Genomic DNA, 15,929 nt, shown 5'->3' on the forward strand with positions numbered 1-15,929 from the left:
TAGCCTCAAATCACTATTAAATTTTAGCTCTAGCCCTAAATCTTTACTATTTAGCCCCTCTTTTGTCCCCATCCACGATCCGCCCCTGGTAATGGTTGCATGTCTCCTCATGGAGATTCACAAAGCACATTTAATTTACCCAGGCCTTGTTTAGATTGAGGTTAGGAATCAGTATTTGGCACTGTAGCACTTTCGTTTGTATTTGACAATTATTGTCCAATCATGGCCTAACTAGGCTCAAAAGATTCGTCTCGTAATTTACAATCAAACTGTGTAATTAGTTATTTTTTTATCTATATTTAATACTCCATGCATGTGTCCAAAGATTTGATGTGATGGAGAGAGAGTGAAAAAACTTGCAATCTAAACAAGGCCCCAATATAAGAAATTTTGATAATATATGGCACACACATGCACGCACCACGTTTGGGATTTGTAATGTTACGAATACCTCAACGTGTATTTACTCGAGGCCATACTGATTCAAACAATGGTAATAAGAAAGGAATTAAGCCACATCTGTGATGAAAACAAGTTTCTAATGTTACAAAGACCAAGGTCCATAAAAGAAAGCCTCACCAACAAGGAACAAAAATATATATTTTCATAACTGAGTGGCAACTAATGAAGTAATGTTTTTAATATAAAATGATTACAAAGACCAAGGTCCATAAAAGAAAGCCTCACCAACAGGTGCCGCTTTTTTCAAGTCCTGAGCGACGGTCCGAGATATCTCCTTGGCACAAAGCTGGCGGAAGAAAAAGCTCAACTCTTCCAGCACTTGCCAGACATGCTCAGGGACATAGCCTCGGACCATCGCCGGAAGAAGCCGCTCAATCCATATGTGGTAGTCATGACTCTTCATCCCGTTGACTCGCAGAGTGCCTAAGTTCACTCCCCTGCTAAGATTCGCTGCATATCCATCTGGAAACATTAACATCTGCATCCATTTTAGTACCTCCCTCCTTTGATCGATTTGCAAGACGAAATTGACCTTAGGCCTTTTCCAGTTCTTGTTTCGGCCACTAGGAGGTTGCATCGCTTGATTCGGTCTATCGCACAACGTTGCTAGGTCCACTCTAGCCTTAACGTTGTCCTTAGACTTGTCAGTTTCCATGAGAGTTCCCCAAAGTGCCTCGGCGATATTCTTTTCAGTGTGCATTACATCAATGTTATGTGGCAGAAGAAGGTCATCGAAATAGGGGAGCCTCGTCAAGCCGGATTTATGAGTCCACATATGTTCCTAACCATATCCCACAAAACCACCTTCTTCATTGGGCAAGAGAGCATCTATCTGAACACGAACCTCGGCACCAGTCCTCAAGTGTGGTTTAGGGTCTGTCACTTTGACACCTTTCGTAAAGCTCTTGATGTCTTCTCTAAATTCATGGTTTAGAGGGAGGAACTGACGATGCTGGTCGAACGACGAATACTTGCCACCCTTCTTCAACCAAATGAACCTCATGGCTTCCTTGCATACTAGGCATGGGAACTTCCCGTGAACACACCAGGCGGCGAATAACCCATACGCCAGGAAGTCATGCAGGGAGTAGTGGTACCAAACGTGCATTTTGAAGCTTGTCTTTGTAGCTCGATCGTATGTCCATACGCCCTTCTCCCAAGCGTGGATCAATTCATCAATCACTGGCTCCATGAACACACCCATATTACTCCCCGGGTGTCCAGGAATTATCAACGACAAGAATACGTTATGCCGTTGAAAGGAGATGCCGGGAGGGAGATTGAGGGGGATAACAAAAATGGGCCAGCATATGTATGGAGCAGCCATCATTCCATAAGGATTGAACCCATCTGTTGCCAGCGCGACACGTACATTACGAGCCTCAGCTGCTTTGTCACGATGTTTGTCATTGAAATACGTCCATGCTTCAGCATCAGACGGATGTACCATCTTCCCAGGATTGTACCGTTTGCCATCTTTGTGCCATGTCATCTGTTTCGCGGATTCCTCAGTCATGAATAGCCGTTGGATCCTCGGTAGGAAAGGAAGGTGATGTAGCACTCTCGCGGGGATCGGAAGCTGCTTCTTCTGACCATCACCAGAGTCTACCTCCAGGTACCTGGAGGATTTACACTTCGGACAGTAATTTGCATCCTTGTGTTCTTTCCTAAATAGGACGCACCCCTTCGAACAAACATGTATCTTGTCATACGGCATCTTAAGCATACGAAGGAGTTTCTCTGCCTCGTACAAGTTCGTCGGTAAAGTGTGCTTCTCCGGTAGCATGGTGCCAAACACGGCCAACATCTTATCGAAGCCTTCTCGACTTAGGTTTAACTCAGCCTTCAACCCCATTACGCGTCCAATCGCATCTAGCTGAGAAATCATTGTATGCTCGTGGGGTTTCTGTGCCGAGTCCAACATTTTGTAGAAGTCCTTTGCGGATTCCTCCATCTCCTCCTTCTCATGTCGTTCAGCGAAGTGAGCTTGGTGGGCGTCATCTAGCATGTCTGCTACCCCGGCATCATCATCAAAAGCCTCGAGGCGTGCTCTCACCACCTCCGCTCTTATATGATCTGCTTCACCATGGTAGATCCACTGCTAGTAGCCAGGCGTATAACCATTGAACACAAGATGTCTACCCATGGTCTTCTCGTCTACTTTTCTCCTGTTGTCACATTTGCTGCAGGGACACCAAACTAGAGAATGTCCTCCTGCTCCTGGGCCAAATGCATGTTTCAATAAACCATCTGTCCCCTTCACCCATTCATAGTCGTAGTCACTCCCACTTCTCCAGCCCATGTACATCCACTGACGGTCCTCCATCCTTTAACATTTACAGGATAGAGTATTGTGACCATCAATTGCATCTACGCGGTGTTCCTACTGTCTAATAGGTGAGGATAGGTCCTAATCCCACCCGCGGATGCGTAGATGAGGTCAGTTTCCATGCTCCGCTCCTCTCCGAGAAAGAATTTCGGCAGCACCTCCCCACTGTTCTCCCGATACACGTCCTGCAAGGGAGAGTGTGTATCCGGAGAACAACAGGGAGGTGTTGCCGAAACTCCTTCTCGGACCGGAGCGGACCATGGAAACTAACCCATCTACGCATCCACGGGCTGTCCAAAAAACGTGGACAATCCAAAACAGATACGGTCGCAGATACGCAAAGATCCGTATACCTATGACCATATCTCTTTCGGATGGGAGACGCCTAACTGGGTTACGCGTGGGCTACGACAGACATGCGCAAAAAGAGGTTATTTATACCTAGGGTGTCGGTGAAGTAAGGCTAGCGGGGCAGTGGCGAATCAACGCAGTGGCGAGGCAACGCAGTGCAGGCAGAACCGCGACATCGACGAAGACGATCGGGGTCCTCCGGGTCCCCTCCGACGTACTCTTCTCCTGCAAAAAAAGACAATAGGTTATTTTTTGTTCAAAATTTTGGCAGCACCTCCCCTGCACGGGGAGGTTTCCAAAACCTGCAAAAAAACGACACGATGGTCGACATTCACAATGGCACGAAGGCCGACAACCACAACAGCACGAAGGCCCTCATATCAACTTACGGCACGAAGGCCCACACAACCACATACGGCACGAAGGCCGACAACGAGAGTTTTACCTAGGGTTGCGGTGGAGTCGGGCGTCGTGGTGCGGGGGTCACTTTCTTCTCCGGCGAGGTCGAGCGGCGTTGGAGTACTCCTCTCCCCCTCTTCCCTTTCTTCCCTCCTTTTCCCCTTCTTCTCCTTCTCTTCCCCTTCCTCCTTCTCCTCTTCTTCTCCTTTTCTTCCCCTTCCTCCTTCTCCTCTTCTCCTTCTCTTCTTCCTCCAACTTCACCCTCTGCCTCCTCCCCTCCAACAGCAGCCGACGATGGGGGCGGCCTGGGGGCTGGGTCAGGGCGGGAAGGCCGGCGAGGGGGTGCCGCCGGAGGGCCGGCCGGGGCGGTCGACCTGCCCTTGCTCGACCGAGACGGGGAACGGAGGCAAGGCGCGACCTCGGCCGCCACTGGGCGTGGTGGGGTGGTGGGGTGCGCTGGTGGGGCACCGGGGCGAGCTGGGCGGCCGAGCGCGGGGCGATGGGGCCCGCGGGGTGGCCAGGCGCGCAGCGGCGGGCGCGCGGCAGTGCGGCAGCGGGCGCGCGGCAGTGCGGCAGCGGGCGCGCGGCAGCGGGCGCGCGGTAGTGCGGCAGTAGGCGCGCGGCACGACAGCGCGCGGCAGCGGGCGCGCGGCGGCGGTGGTGGAGGCGCGGGGCGACCGGGGCTGCCGGGCTCGGGGCGGCCGGGCGCGCTCGGCGGTGGAGGCGCGGGGCGGCCAGGAATCGCGCGCGAAGGTGGGGCGGCCAGGCTTCGGGCCAGCCGGTGCGCGCAGCGGCGGGCCGCGCGGTGGCGGGCGCGCGGCGGCGGGGTGCGCGGCGGCGGTGGTGGGACGCCCGGGGGCCGGCCGCGCGCGGGGCGCGTGGGGAGGGAGATGGTGGAGGGGTTTTTTTCACAATTGCCGATCGGGAATTTGGGCTGTGGCCCGATTTAGGGTTCGGTCCTTTGCCGAGGGCCCAGATCCACGGCCCTCGGCAAAGATTTTTTATTTTTTAAAAAAAATTCTTTGCCGAGGGCCACGGGCCAGGCCCTCGGCAAAGAGCCCTCGGCAATTTTTTTTTGGTTTTTTAGCTCAGTTTTTTTGTGGTGCTACAATACATTGTTTTGAACTCAATTTTAAATTTAGGCCAATTTTGATTTTGTTTTGTATATTTCCTTAATTTATTTCGATTCTTTGATTTTTTTCGATTATGTCAAATTTGAACTGCAGGTGCATGGAATATTGCAATGTAGTGTTTCGAAAAATGTTATTCATGTTAATTGGTGCATGTTGAGTCCCTATCCACGAACTCGCATCAAATTTTCACGCATCTTGTTCGCGTAACATGACGACCGACTTGCCGGAAAAGTGTTTTGAAATTATATAAAATCCATACGAAGTCCGAAAATCATGAAACTTGGCGAGATGTCATGTTATCGCATGTGTAGGCTGTGGTAAAAAAATTGAGAAGGCTTCGAGCGAGTTGCGACGTCGGATGCCTCACCACCAGAGCTCCGCCCGACCTTGCCGCCGAACTCCGACCGCTATCGCCTCCGGAGCTCCACCTCGACCTCGCCCGTGGAGCCTCAAGCATCGTGCCCTCGCAACTCAGGCCTGGAGCACCTGCCCACATGCTTGAGGAAAACGAAGTGGGTTTGATCGATTTCTCCGTTTTGGAGGAATCAGACGAACCCGCATATTAAGGGCATTTTCCCTACTGGGATGAACACAACCCTTAATTTGGAATCCAAAACAAGCACCTCCAAAAAAGGGTCTGATCCAACATAACCCAGTTAAACCCTTAAACCAAACACACGCTAATACAACATAACCTAGGAGTGGGCCAATGGAAGAAGAAAGGGCGAGCAGGAGGTTGGGTTGACGGATGTTAAAAAAAGGGAAGCCGGTGATTAGGCCGATAAATGGGCTTGGCAACAGATGAAAATCCTAGGAAAAAGATTTTCTCATTTCAATATTAAATTCATAAACATGTCCGTATTTGTAACATGTATAATTTGATGACCTCAATGTCCAAAACTCTGGTTAGATCTCAATGTCCAAAACTGAGCCCCTCTCGTCTCGCGACTCGCCCTAGCGCCGCCCCTCGCCTCCACCACCGTTGGTCCCCCTCCCTTTCCCCTCCGGTATCTCGCCGGAGGCCGAAGGGAGTGGGGATCCATCGTTTTTAATAAGTTTTTTCTAGTATACCGAGTCTTAGGGTTATGGTCTCTTCATGCCAAGTTTTTTGGTATTGTGGATTTATCTCCTCTCCGGCGATAGCGAGGGGGGATTCGTTTTATCCATGGCAGCTCTGTTGAAGATGAGGACGACAACTACGGTTTCAACAACTTCCTCGGCATGACGACATGGATACTTTTCTTTCTAAACGGCGACATCAAGGCAGTGATGATGTCGCCGCTATGAAATAATTTTCTCCGGTCTCTTCTCCGTTTGTTGTGGTTAGATCTGGCCACGATGGAGGACTAGGGAGAATAAGTTTCAGATCAGTTTTCACCATTCTTCGGTGGCAGAAAGAAGAACAAGAAAGACACTAGAAAGAAGAAGTTTCTCAAGTCCGCCTGCAAGATTGTTGGCCGTCATTCGTTGGGCATCTGTTCTCAGGACTTTTACCGAGTGTTTGCCAGTGTGGTTATCCATACGAAGCGTCATACAGATTTGGATTTGAGATTTAATTTGGTTGAGATTTAATTTTGAGCTATTCACGGTATGGGTACAATGAGATGAAAATCAATATCTGAATATATATAGTATATTCTAGAGTACTTGTAACGTGATGATGTACCCAACTATAATCTAATATAATTCTTCTTTAGTCTAAAAAAAAAGACCTCGATGCCCAGAACTAAGAAATGGTGCTCACACTTTACGCTTATATACTCACATAATTAAAGGAGACAAAACCAGTGTCTATGTTCTAGGAAGCTACGTACATATATACCACAATAATAAATAATTTAAATCGGAGCAGCACATATATATATATATATATATATATATATATATATATATATATATATATATATATATATATATATATATATATATATATATATAAGGCCTCATATAATATATAAACTTGTATTGATGGATCAATATCATCATCAGTCCGCGGGGACTCATTACATACGACCCGAACCGTTCAAAGGTACAAAACATTCACGAATGAACCGGTCCAATGCAACCAGTAGCCGAGATCGACTGTGAATTCACAATTTTTAACCCAAACATGGCAATGCATGAGAGTATCTTTCTGAACCATTTCCGTGGGACTCGTTCGTAGTGAAAGGAAGAAATTAAACCAATGTTTCACGGTCGGATCAGAGTAATATGTATGTTCATATGTGGTCTAGCTAGCTAGCTAGGCACCTTATAATTTTAGTTCATATAAGCTTTCGTTAGAACAATTGCATCGGCTTCAAACTTTGGAATTTGAACTCAAATACTAGTAGCAGTAAGAGGCGAAGAACTGACCTATCCCCGTCCTTCGTTGTTAGTGTACTTTTTCAGACAACACATTACATATGGGGTAAGACTGTCTTCAATAAGGACACCGAAATCCAAAATGGGTAGTAAAAGATCCAAAATCAGCCCCCAACAGAGTACCTTTACTGTCACACCTAATTTTAAGGATAAAATTGAATGCACTAACTCATGTGTGCCCAGGGATCAATCACACACACAAGCTGACAAATTATAAAAGAGTATCATCACGGTGTATCTTACATCACGATAATAACATAACTTAGTCTTATACATCACAGCGGAAATCAAAAGATAACTCTCTCGTGGGTCTCCATCACAGGGAAGGTCAACTGGTTGACCACAAGCCTAATAATCCTCAGGAAATTCCTCATACCCGTTGTCATCTGTTACCCATCCGGGATTTTTATCTAAATAAAGAAAATAAACCAGCATAAGTACTTCCCGTACTTAACAAGATAACATGGGGTTATGTAGCTCAAAAAGGACGACACTGGTTTACTACAGTTACCACTTTTAGTAAGTCAGGATTTTATTACCAATTCTTAACAAGTTATGCTTAAGCTCCCTTTTAAACCCACTTAATCAGATATCAGCATCATTTGGATCATATCATCATAAACCATCATAACTGAACAACAATGAGTAACCAATTATTCTGTGAGTTTTCCGGGCCGCTCGTGACTGTGAGCACGGCTGTTATAACAGTTTGTAACCTTCTGCAGAGGTGGTGCACATTCACCGCGAGTCGTGATTCCCATATGTCCGGGTTAATTACTCCCATGTCACTGCCAAGGTGAGCGGGCAGGGTACACTATGAAGCCATTTCATAGGTTTCTCTAACAAGTTAGGGCCGCTAGGTTTCCTCGATAGACAGATGTAGGAACCCCCTTTCCTATGGCACATATCCGTCGCGGCTATACACATAGGAACAGAGGCAGCCCTATACCCAACGTGGCAAGCCCCTCTTGCGCCATAAATGTAACCTCTGACAAGCTAGAAAATGTCATATTACTGAGCTAAAGTCAGAGCCGTATGACTCTCCTAGTTGCACTGTCAGTCCCAGCTTTTGCCGACAGATAAGTCCGTATGGAGGGCCGGGAGCAACATGATCAAAAGTCATTTGCACCTTCGCCCTATGGATCAGTTGTTATAAATCATGTTATACTTTTAGTTCCATAGAACCATTCACCATCATGTAGATCATGTTCAATTAGAGCACTAGCAATCTACCCATATGCAATTAACCCATAGGAGTCAAGGGAACAAGTCATCAAATGACTAGAATGTCCTTATGGTTATCAAAATTAGACACATGCACATGAGTAAATGATTAAAGTGAATAGGACATCAAGGTAGGCCCATGCTATACTTGCCTTGGTTCACAAACTCCTGCTGATCCTGCTGGTCGTCGAAGAACTATTGATCTCCAACGTTCTCCTCACCGTCTGAACGCGACAAACACGGCAACATACAACATTCCACAGGCATTCATGCAAAGCAAACAATCCTACAGTTAGAACAGTACACCAATAGTATAGAAAAACAAGATAAAATGTTTATGAAAATAATCTACGTCTCGCTACGATCACGTCAACGCGAAGTTCACGAAAATCGGAGTTAAAACGCAAAAGTTATGAATTAAACGGGGTTTCCTATAGCACTTTATTTAATTAAACCTAACCATGAAATTTAAAAGTTACAAACTTGATTAACAGTGGTACTAACACATAGATTATGAAATTACGAAGCTAACGCAATTTGAACGGGTCAATTCGGAGCTAAAACAAAGTTTTTATGAGCAAAACAAATCTAGTGGCATTTCTGTAAATACTGAAAACGTATTTTGGACTAAAACAGTGTACTTTACGTTTTCAAAATGAGAAAGCGTACTCTGGAAACTGCGCTAGGGACGGCGGGTTCAATTTGTCCGAACCCGAGGGACTCTTTAGCAAATTTACACGCGAAAGGGTATCTTCTAATGATGGCCACAAATCTAGAGATGGACGGCTGTGGTGCCTTGGAGGAAAGTTGGCCGGCCGGAGCAGTGCATCCGCGGCAGCACAGCCATTGCCGGCAGCGAGAAGGTCACCGGCGCGCGCGGTTAGGGGCCTACGGGCCACGGTTCGAAGAACCGAGGGCACCGAGAGAAAGAGGGGGAGCAGGGGAACTCAGTGAGGCCGACACGGTGGCCGGAGGACGTGGCCGAGGCGGCGGTCGCATTGGCCGGCGGCCGGGAGCAATCGGGCGCACGCGAAACGGGCACTAGAAGCCATGAAACAAGAAATAAACTGCACGGGAGGAGAGAGGGGAGAACGGCGAAGCTCGCCGCGGTGACAAACGGGGTCGAAAACGGCTTGGGGATGGCGGTTCGCGCAGAGGGGCGGACTGCGGATCCCGGCGAGCGCTACGGCGGTTGTTGTGGCTTCCTTGGCTCGAGCAATGCGAAAAGGGAGCGGGGATAGGCGGTAGGGGGAGCGAGGAAGGGCTCGTCACCCTTTTGTAGAGGCCGAGGGCGGGGGGCGCTCCCACGATGCAAGGTGGGCGCGGCGGCGGTTTTGCCTTGACCGAGCATGGGGCGGCGGTTGCTCCAGGTGCGCGCGCGGGTGGTTGCGGGACGCGCGGAAGGAGGTGTGTGGAGGAGCTGACAAGCGGGGCCGGGACGTCAGCCGCTGAGGGAAGAGGGAGGCGCGGCAACGGTTGCTGGCGAGCTGGGCCAAGGGCGCGGCGGTGGTTGCTGGGCCAGCGCCTTGCGGGCGGGCGGTGCTAGGCCGGCTGGGCTAGGCTGGCGCGGAGGAAAAAAAAAGAATGGGCCAGTGGGGAAAATGGCTTGCGGGCCGAATGAGGAAGGGAGGGGAAAGGAAAGGTAATTTTCCTTTCTTTTTCTTTTTCCAAACCAAATTTCCAAATGTATTTTCAAATAAGTTTTGAATCCTTTTGAGTTTAAATCAAAAACCACTCAACATATTAAATACAATGCTCCAGCATGAGTGCCTCAACATGTTACTAACCTTATATTTGATTTTATTTTCACAAAAAAAATTATTTCTTTCCTATATTTGAATGCACACACATAATTGCTTACATAAATCAATTTTACTATTTTAAAAGAATGAAAAATTTTGGGTGTTACAATTCTACCCCCCTTAAGATGAATCTCGTCCTCGAGATTCGGGTGATTGCTTACTCAAACAGTTGGGGATAAGACTTTCTCAGATCCTCTTCTCTTTCCCAAGTAGCTTCATCCTCTGTATACCGATTCCACTACACCTTGCACATCTTTATAGTTCGGCTTCTTGTAACTCTTTCGACAGTTTCCAAGATCTTTATTGGATACTCTTCATATGTAAGATCTTCCTTAACAGCAAGCTCTTCCAAAGGGATCTGCTCTTCTGGTACCCTCAAACACTTTTTCAATTGAGAAACATGGAACACATCATGCACACCTGACAAACTTTTAGGCAGTTCCAATTGATAGGCTACTTCTCCACGTCTCTCTAAGATTTTAAAAGGTCCGATATACCTTGGTGCTAACTTTCCCTTCATATTGAATCTTTTCACACTTCTCATTGGTGACACCTTCAAGTACACATAATCACCAACTTCGAAAGTCAGCTCTCTTCTGCGAGTATCAGCGTAACTCTTCTGTCAGGACTGAGCCACTCTTAAGTTATCTCTAATCATTCTCACTTGTTCTTCCACGTCTCTAAGGACATCAGGTCCAAACACTTGAGTTTCACCAGTCTGATTCCAGAACAAAGGCGTTCTACATTTACGTCCATACAGTGCCTCAAAAGGTGCCATCTTAAGACTCTTCTGGTAACTGTTGTTGTACGAGAACTCTGCGTATGCCAGACTCTTATCCCAACTATTACCATACTGCAGTGCAAAGGCTCTCAACATATCTTCCAAAATCTAGTTGATCCTTTTAGTCTGTCCATCAGTTTGCGGGTGGTAAGCAGAACTGAAATTCAACTTTGTCCCCAAAGATCTGTGTACTTTATGCCAGAATTGCGATGTAAACTGAGTGCCTCTATCCGACACAATCTTCTTGGGAACACCATGTAAGCACACTATTCTTTCCATGTACAACTCTGCTAGTCTTGCACCCATATAGGTAGTCTTGACTGGTAAAAAGTTTGGTGAGTCGATCCACTATTACCCATATTGAATCATAACCTCTTTGAGTGCAGGGTAATCCTACGATAAAATCCATACCAACTTCTTCCCACTTCTATTTAGGAATCTTCATTGGTTGTAGCAACCCTGCAGGTCTTTGATGCTCAGCTTTCACTCTTTGACAAGTGTCACACAAGGCCACATACTCTACCTCATCTCTCTTCAAACTATACCACCAATACTTTTCCTTGAGATCTAAATACATCTTGGTACTTCCGGGATGTATAGAATAAGCAGACTCATGGGCCTCTTGCAGAATTGCATCATGGATAGCCTTCACTTCAGGTACGCATATCCTTTTTCCAAACCAAAGAGTACCATTCTCATCCATCCTAAATCCTGGTGCCTTTCCAAGCACTACATTCTCCGCTATCTCTCTTAGTTTTTCATCCTCCAATTGACCTTTGTGTATCTCTTGTTCCAATATAGGCTCTATCACCAATTCCATTGCATTAGTGACAAAACTCAAGTTGAGATGCTCCATTTTAGCACACAACTCTGCTGACATAAAAGTCATCCCAAGTCCATTAGCATAACTTCTTCCTGCTAAGTGCATCAGCTACGACATTTGCTTTTCCCGGATGATAATGCACTTCCAAGTTATAGTCTTTGATCAATTCTAACCAACGACGTTGTCTCAGATTCAGATCTGATTGGGTAAAGATATACTTCAAACTCTTGTGATCCGTATAGATATCACTCTTATGCCTAATTAGATAATGTCTCCAGATTTTCAAAGCATGAACCACAGCTGCCAATTCCAAGTCATGAGTAGGGTAATTCAACTCATGCTTCCTCAACTATCTAGATGCATATGCCACCACTCTTCCTTCTTGCATAAGCACACATCCAAGGCCCAAACGGGATGCATCACAATATATAGAGAAGTTCTTGCTTAAGTCGGGCAAAATCAATACTGGAGCTGTAGTCAATCTCTTCTTTAGCTCATCAAAGTTTGCCTGGCATTTATCCGACCAGTACATACTTAGCATTCTTTTCCAACAGAGCTGTCATAGGCTTAGCAAGCTTGGAAAATCTTCAATGAACCTCCTGTAGTATCCAGCCAGTCCCAAAAAGCTACGAATCTCACTTACATTGGTTGGTGGTTTCCAATTTAACACATCTTGTACTTTGCCTGGATCCACTGCTATTCCACCATTGGAGACAACATGACCCAGAAAAGAGACTTCCTTCAACCAAAACTCACACTTGCTCCGCTTAGCGTACAACTTATGTTCTCTAAGCTTTTGCAAGACCAACCTTATATGTTCAGCATGTTCTTCTTCAGTCTTGGAGAATATCAGTATGTCATCTATGAATACAACCACAAATTTATCCAGAAACTCCATGAACACCTTATTCATCAGATACATGAAGTATGCAGGTGCATTGGTCAATCCAAAAGACATAATGGTATACTCATACAATCCATACCGTGTAGTGAATGTTGTCTTGGGTATGTCCGAGTTTCAAATCTTTAGCTGATGGTACCCTGAGCGGAGATCAATCTTGGAGAACACATGGGCTCCTCTCAACTGATCAAACAAGTCATCTATCCTAGGCAAAGGGTATTTATTCTTGATTGTAACCTCATTAAGTGAACGGTAATCCACACACATCCATTGACTACCATCCTTCTTATCCACAAAGATCACACGTGCCCCCATGGGGAAGAACTGGGGTGTATGAAACCTTTTTTCTTGCAACTCTTTTAGTTGTTTCTTAAGCTCTTCTAATTCATTAACCCCCATTCTATATGGACGTTTAGCTATTGGTGCAGTTCCAGGTAATAATTCAATAATGAATTCAATGTCTCGGTCAGGTGGCATACATGGTAAGTCATCGGGGAAGACATCCGGGAACTCCTCCATGACACGATCTTGTTCATTGACATCACCATCCAACTGATTCACAGTGGTTGCAGGCTGAGCTTGCACTATCACTTCTACACAGATTCTATCTCCATTGAGTGATGTCATAACCACAGATTTCTCCTGACACTGAATCACTGCCCGGTGTTGTTTCATCCAATCCATTCCCAGAATAAGATCAATTCCTGTTGTTCTCAACACAATTGGTTTCACTTTGAAGTCTACCCCCCTTAAGGAAATGCTAGTTGAGGGACTCCAATATGAAGCGGGCATACTACCTCCCGGTGAATTTATTAGTATGGGGTTTTTCATGGCACACAAAGGTATGCTATGCATTCTAACAAAAGCTTGGGAAATAAAAGAATGCGAAGCACCAGAATCAAAAAGTACTATAGCAGAGATAGAGTTGACGCTGAACGTACCCAACATGACCTCGGGCGTCTCCTGAGCTGCATCAGATGACACATAATTCACCTTCGCAGTGTGAGGTGGTCGGGCGTTGAACTTCTGATTGCCAGTCTGGTTCTGAGGTGCTTGTTGGTTCTGCTTCTTAGGACACTGATGAGCATAATAACCTACTTCTCCATAGCGGTAGCATGCATTGGGGTTATTGGGTGCACCACTCTTCACAGGAGCATTGTTGGATGGTCCCTGGCGTGTTGCCAGATTGCTAGTCTGTTGTGGGGGACGCTAATTACCATACTATTGCTGGTACTGAGGGCGTTGCTGGAACTGATTATGTTGAGGATACTGACCACGGTTTCCCTGGTTAGATGGTCCTTGATTCCTTTGTTGAAAACGCTGCTGTGGATATGCACGTGGGCAGGTGTTACTTCCAGAAGCTTGCCCTTGAAGCCTCCTCTTCTTGGCTTCCATCTCTTTGCGCTTATCGTCAATCACAATAGCTCGGTTCACCAAAGACTGAAAGTTAGGGTAGGTGTTGGACATCAGTTGAAGCTGCAGTCCATCATAGAGTCCCTTGAGGAAACGGCATTGCTTATCCTTATCCTCAGCTACATCATTTGGAGCATAGCGTGCCAGTTGAGCAAACTTGTCACGATACTCCGCCACAGTCATGGATCCTTGCTTAAGGGATCTAAATTCCTCTAGCTTCAATTCCATCAGTCCATCGGGGATATGATATGACCAGAAGTTGTCCTTGAATTCCTGTCAGGTGATAGCAGGAGCGTTGTTGGGACGTCCATACTGAAAAGAATCCCACCAATCCTGAGCTGCTCCCTGGAGTTGACCAGAAGCATACAACACCTTCTCAAGATCGTTGCATTGTGCTATGTTAAGTTGCTTCTCTACAGCATGCAACCAATCATATGCCTCCATAGGGTCTGAGGCATGAGTGAACACCGGTGGACAACCCTTCATAAACTCTCCACGCTTATCTCTGACCTGAACAGGCGGTGGTCCTCTTGCAAGTTCATTGTCCAAGCGCTGCATCATAGCTTGCATCAACTGCGCTTGCATTCCCAATAATTGTTCTATGGTTACAGGTGGCGGTGGTGGTGGATTTATGAGAGCATCACGCCCATGAACACGGCCTCTGCCTCTTCCTCCTCTTGCAGCCATCTGTTTTCCAACAAATGCGCAAATTTTAGAGATTTCCAATTTATAGAGAGCTTACAAAAGATAAGAAACAATGCTGAGAATTTTTTGGACAAGATTCCAGAAACAGCAGTTCAGTAAATCTATCATAACTTGAGTTTCAGAGATCCAACAGAGGTGTTACCAAGAACGGTTGGAAACCTTAGGAGATCAGCTACAACTTTTATTTAGATCACTTTTACAGATTCTGATATACACATGGTCAAAAATAGAGCTAAACCGAATCTGTTCTGGTTTCCAGTCTGCACAGGAACATCAACTTGTGACAGATAGATCTCACAAACCTGAATAGCTATTGATGTGATTCCAGAGACATTTGAAAGATACAGAAGTCTAGTTATCTCCACAAAAAGTTCAGAATTTTTGACAGCCCAGATTTCGAGATACAACATAGAGATCACAGGCTGCTCCAGAAAACAGCACAGCAGAGTTAAGATAAAGCAAACCATCTACATTAAGATTTAATCTAAACTTAAGGTTCCAATCTAAGGAAGTTGTGGACATGCCCACAAACTTCCAGCAAACAACCAAACTCCAAATCAACCAAGTTCACAAATTAAAACATTTAATCATCCAAGTTCACAAGACCAAATAAGACTAAATATGAAACACGAACTAACGATGTTGTAATCTAAATCAAGGCACCTAACACCTATGGGGCGGTGTCAATCATGGTGAACGACCGGTGCTTCTTCTTGTAGATCGATGGCTGCCCAAGTTGAGCACGTAGTTCATCAACTTGCTTCTAGAGGCGTCTTTCGGCCCTCTGTGAAGCACACAACTCTCCTTTGACTTCTTCATCCACCCCCTGCATGGCATGGACATGCTGCACTGTTGCTTCTAGAGTTGGGTCACTCTTTGGTGGAACCAAGACCTGCCAAACACCCTCATGATCATTGCGAGGAAGGAACTTGAAATGATCCTCCCTCATGGCCTCAAAGCGACGACCATGGTAGTAGATGTAGGCGTCCTGCGCTGCATCTTCCATGCCATCCAAGGCATGGGCCCTCCTGGCAGTGGCACGGTGGACAGTCTCCACCTCATGTCCATTCTTGATATCGTCCCAAGCACTGACAACCAGCTCCACCTTCCAAAAGGTTGCCTCCAAAGGATGCTGGTACTCTGCACAATGATAGCTGATGGAGGCGTGCAGATCGGGGTAGTAGTCGTCCAGCACATGGGTTAGGAGGGTGTGGTAGTAGGCCGTCTCTAGGGCTGGCTTGA

The 15,929-nt window shown here is 46.3% G+C and overlaps 1 protein-coding gene across 1 annotated transcript; it reads left to right on the top strand.

Moving 5' to 3' along the window:
• Positions 1–3,462: 3,462 nt before the first annotated feature.
• On the top strand, positions 3,463–4,491 carry LOC136469045 (uncharacterized). Its single transcript, XM_066467389.1, has 2 exons — positions 3,463–3,532; positions 3,827–4,491. Exons 1-2 carry the CDS (start codon positions 3,463–3,465, stop codon positions 4,489–4,491), a joined length of 735 nt encoding a protein of 244 aa, XP_066323486.1.
• Positions 4,492–15,929: the final 11,438 nt, after the last annotated feature.

This window comes from Miscanthus floridulus, chromosome 1, assembly GCF_019320115.1.
Source record: "Miscanthus floridulus cultivar M001 chromosome 1, ASM1932011v1, whole genome shotgun sequence".
Lineage (NCBI taxonomy): Eukaryota > Viridiplantae > Streptophyta > Magnoliopsida > Poales > Poaceae > Miscanthus > Miscanthus floridulus.

What these genes read in the sequence shown, in the direction of transcription:
- LOC136469045 (XM_066467389.1), top strand. Translation starts at nt 3,463, where the DNA reads ATGGTCGACATTCACAATGGCACGAAGGCCGACAACCACAACAGCACG. An exon ending in GGCCCTCATATCAACTTACG is followed by an intron (nt 3,533 to 3,826) that starts GCACGAAGGCCC and finishes CCCCTCCAACAG; the next exon opens with CAGCCGACGATGGGGGCGGC.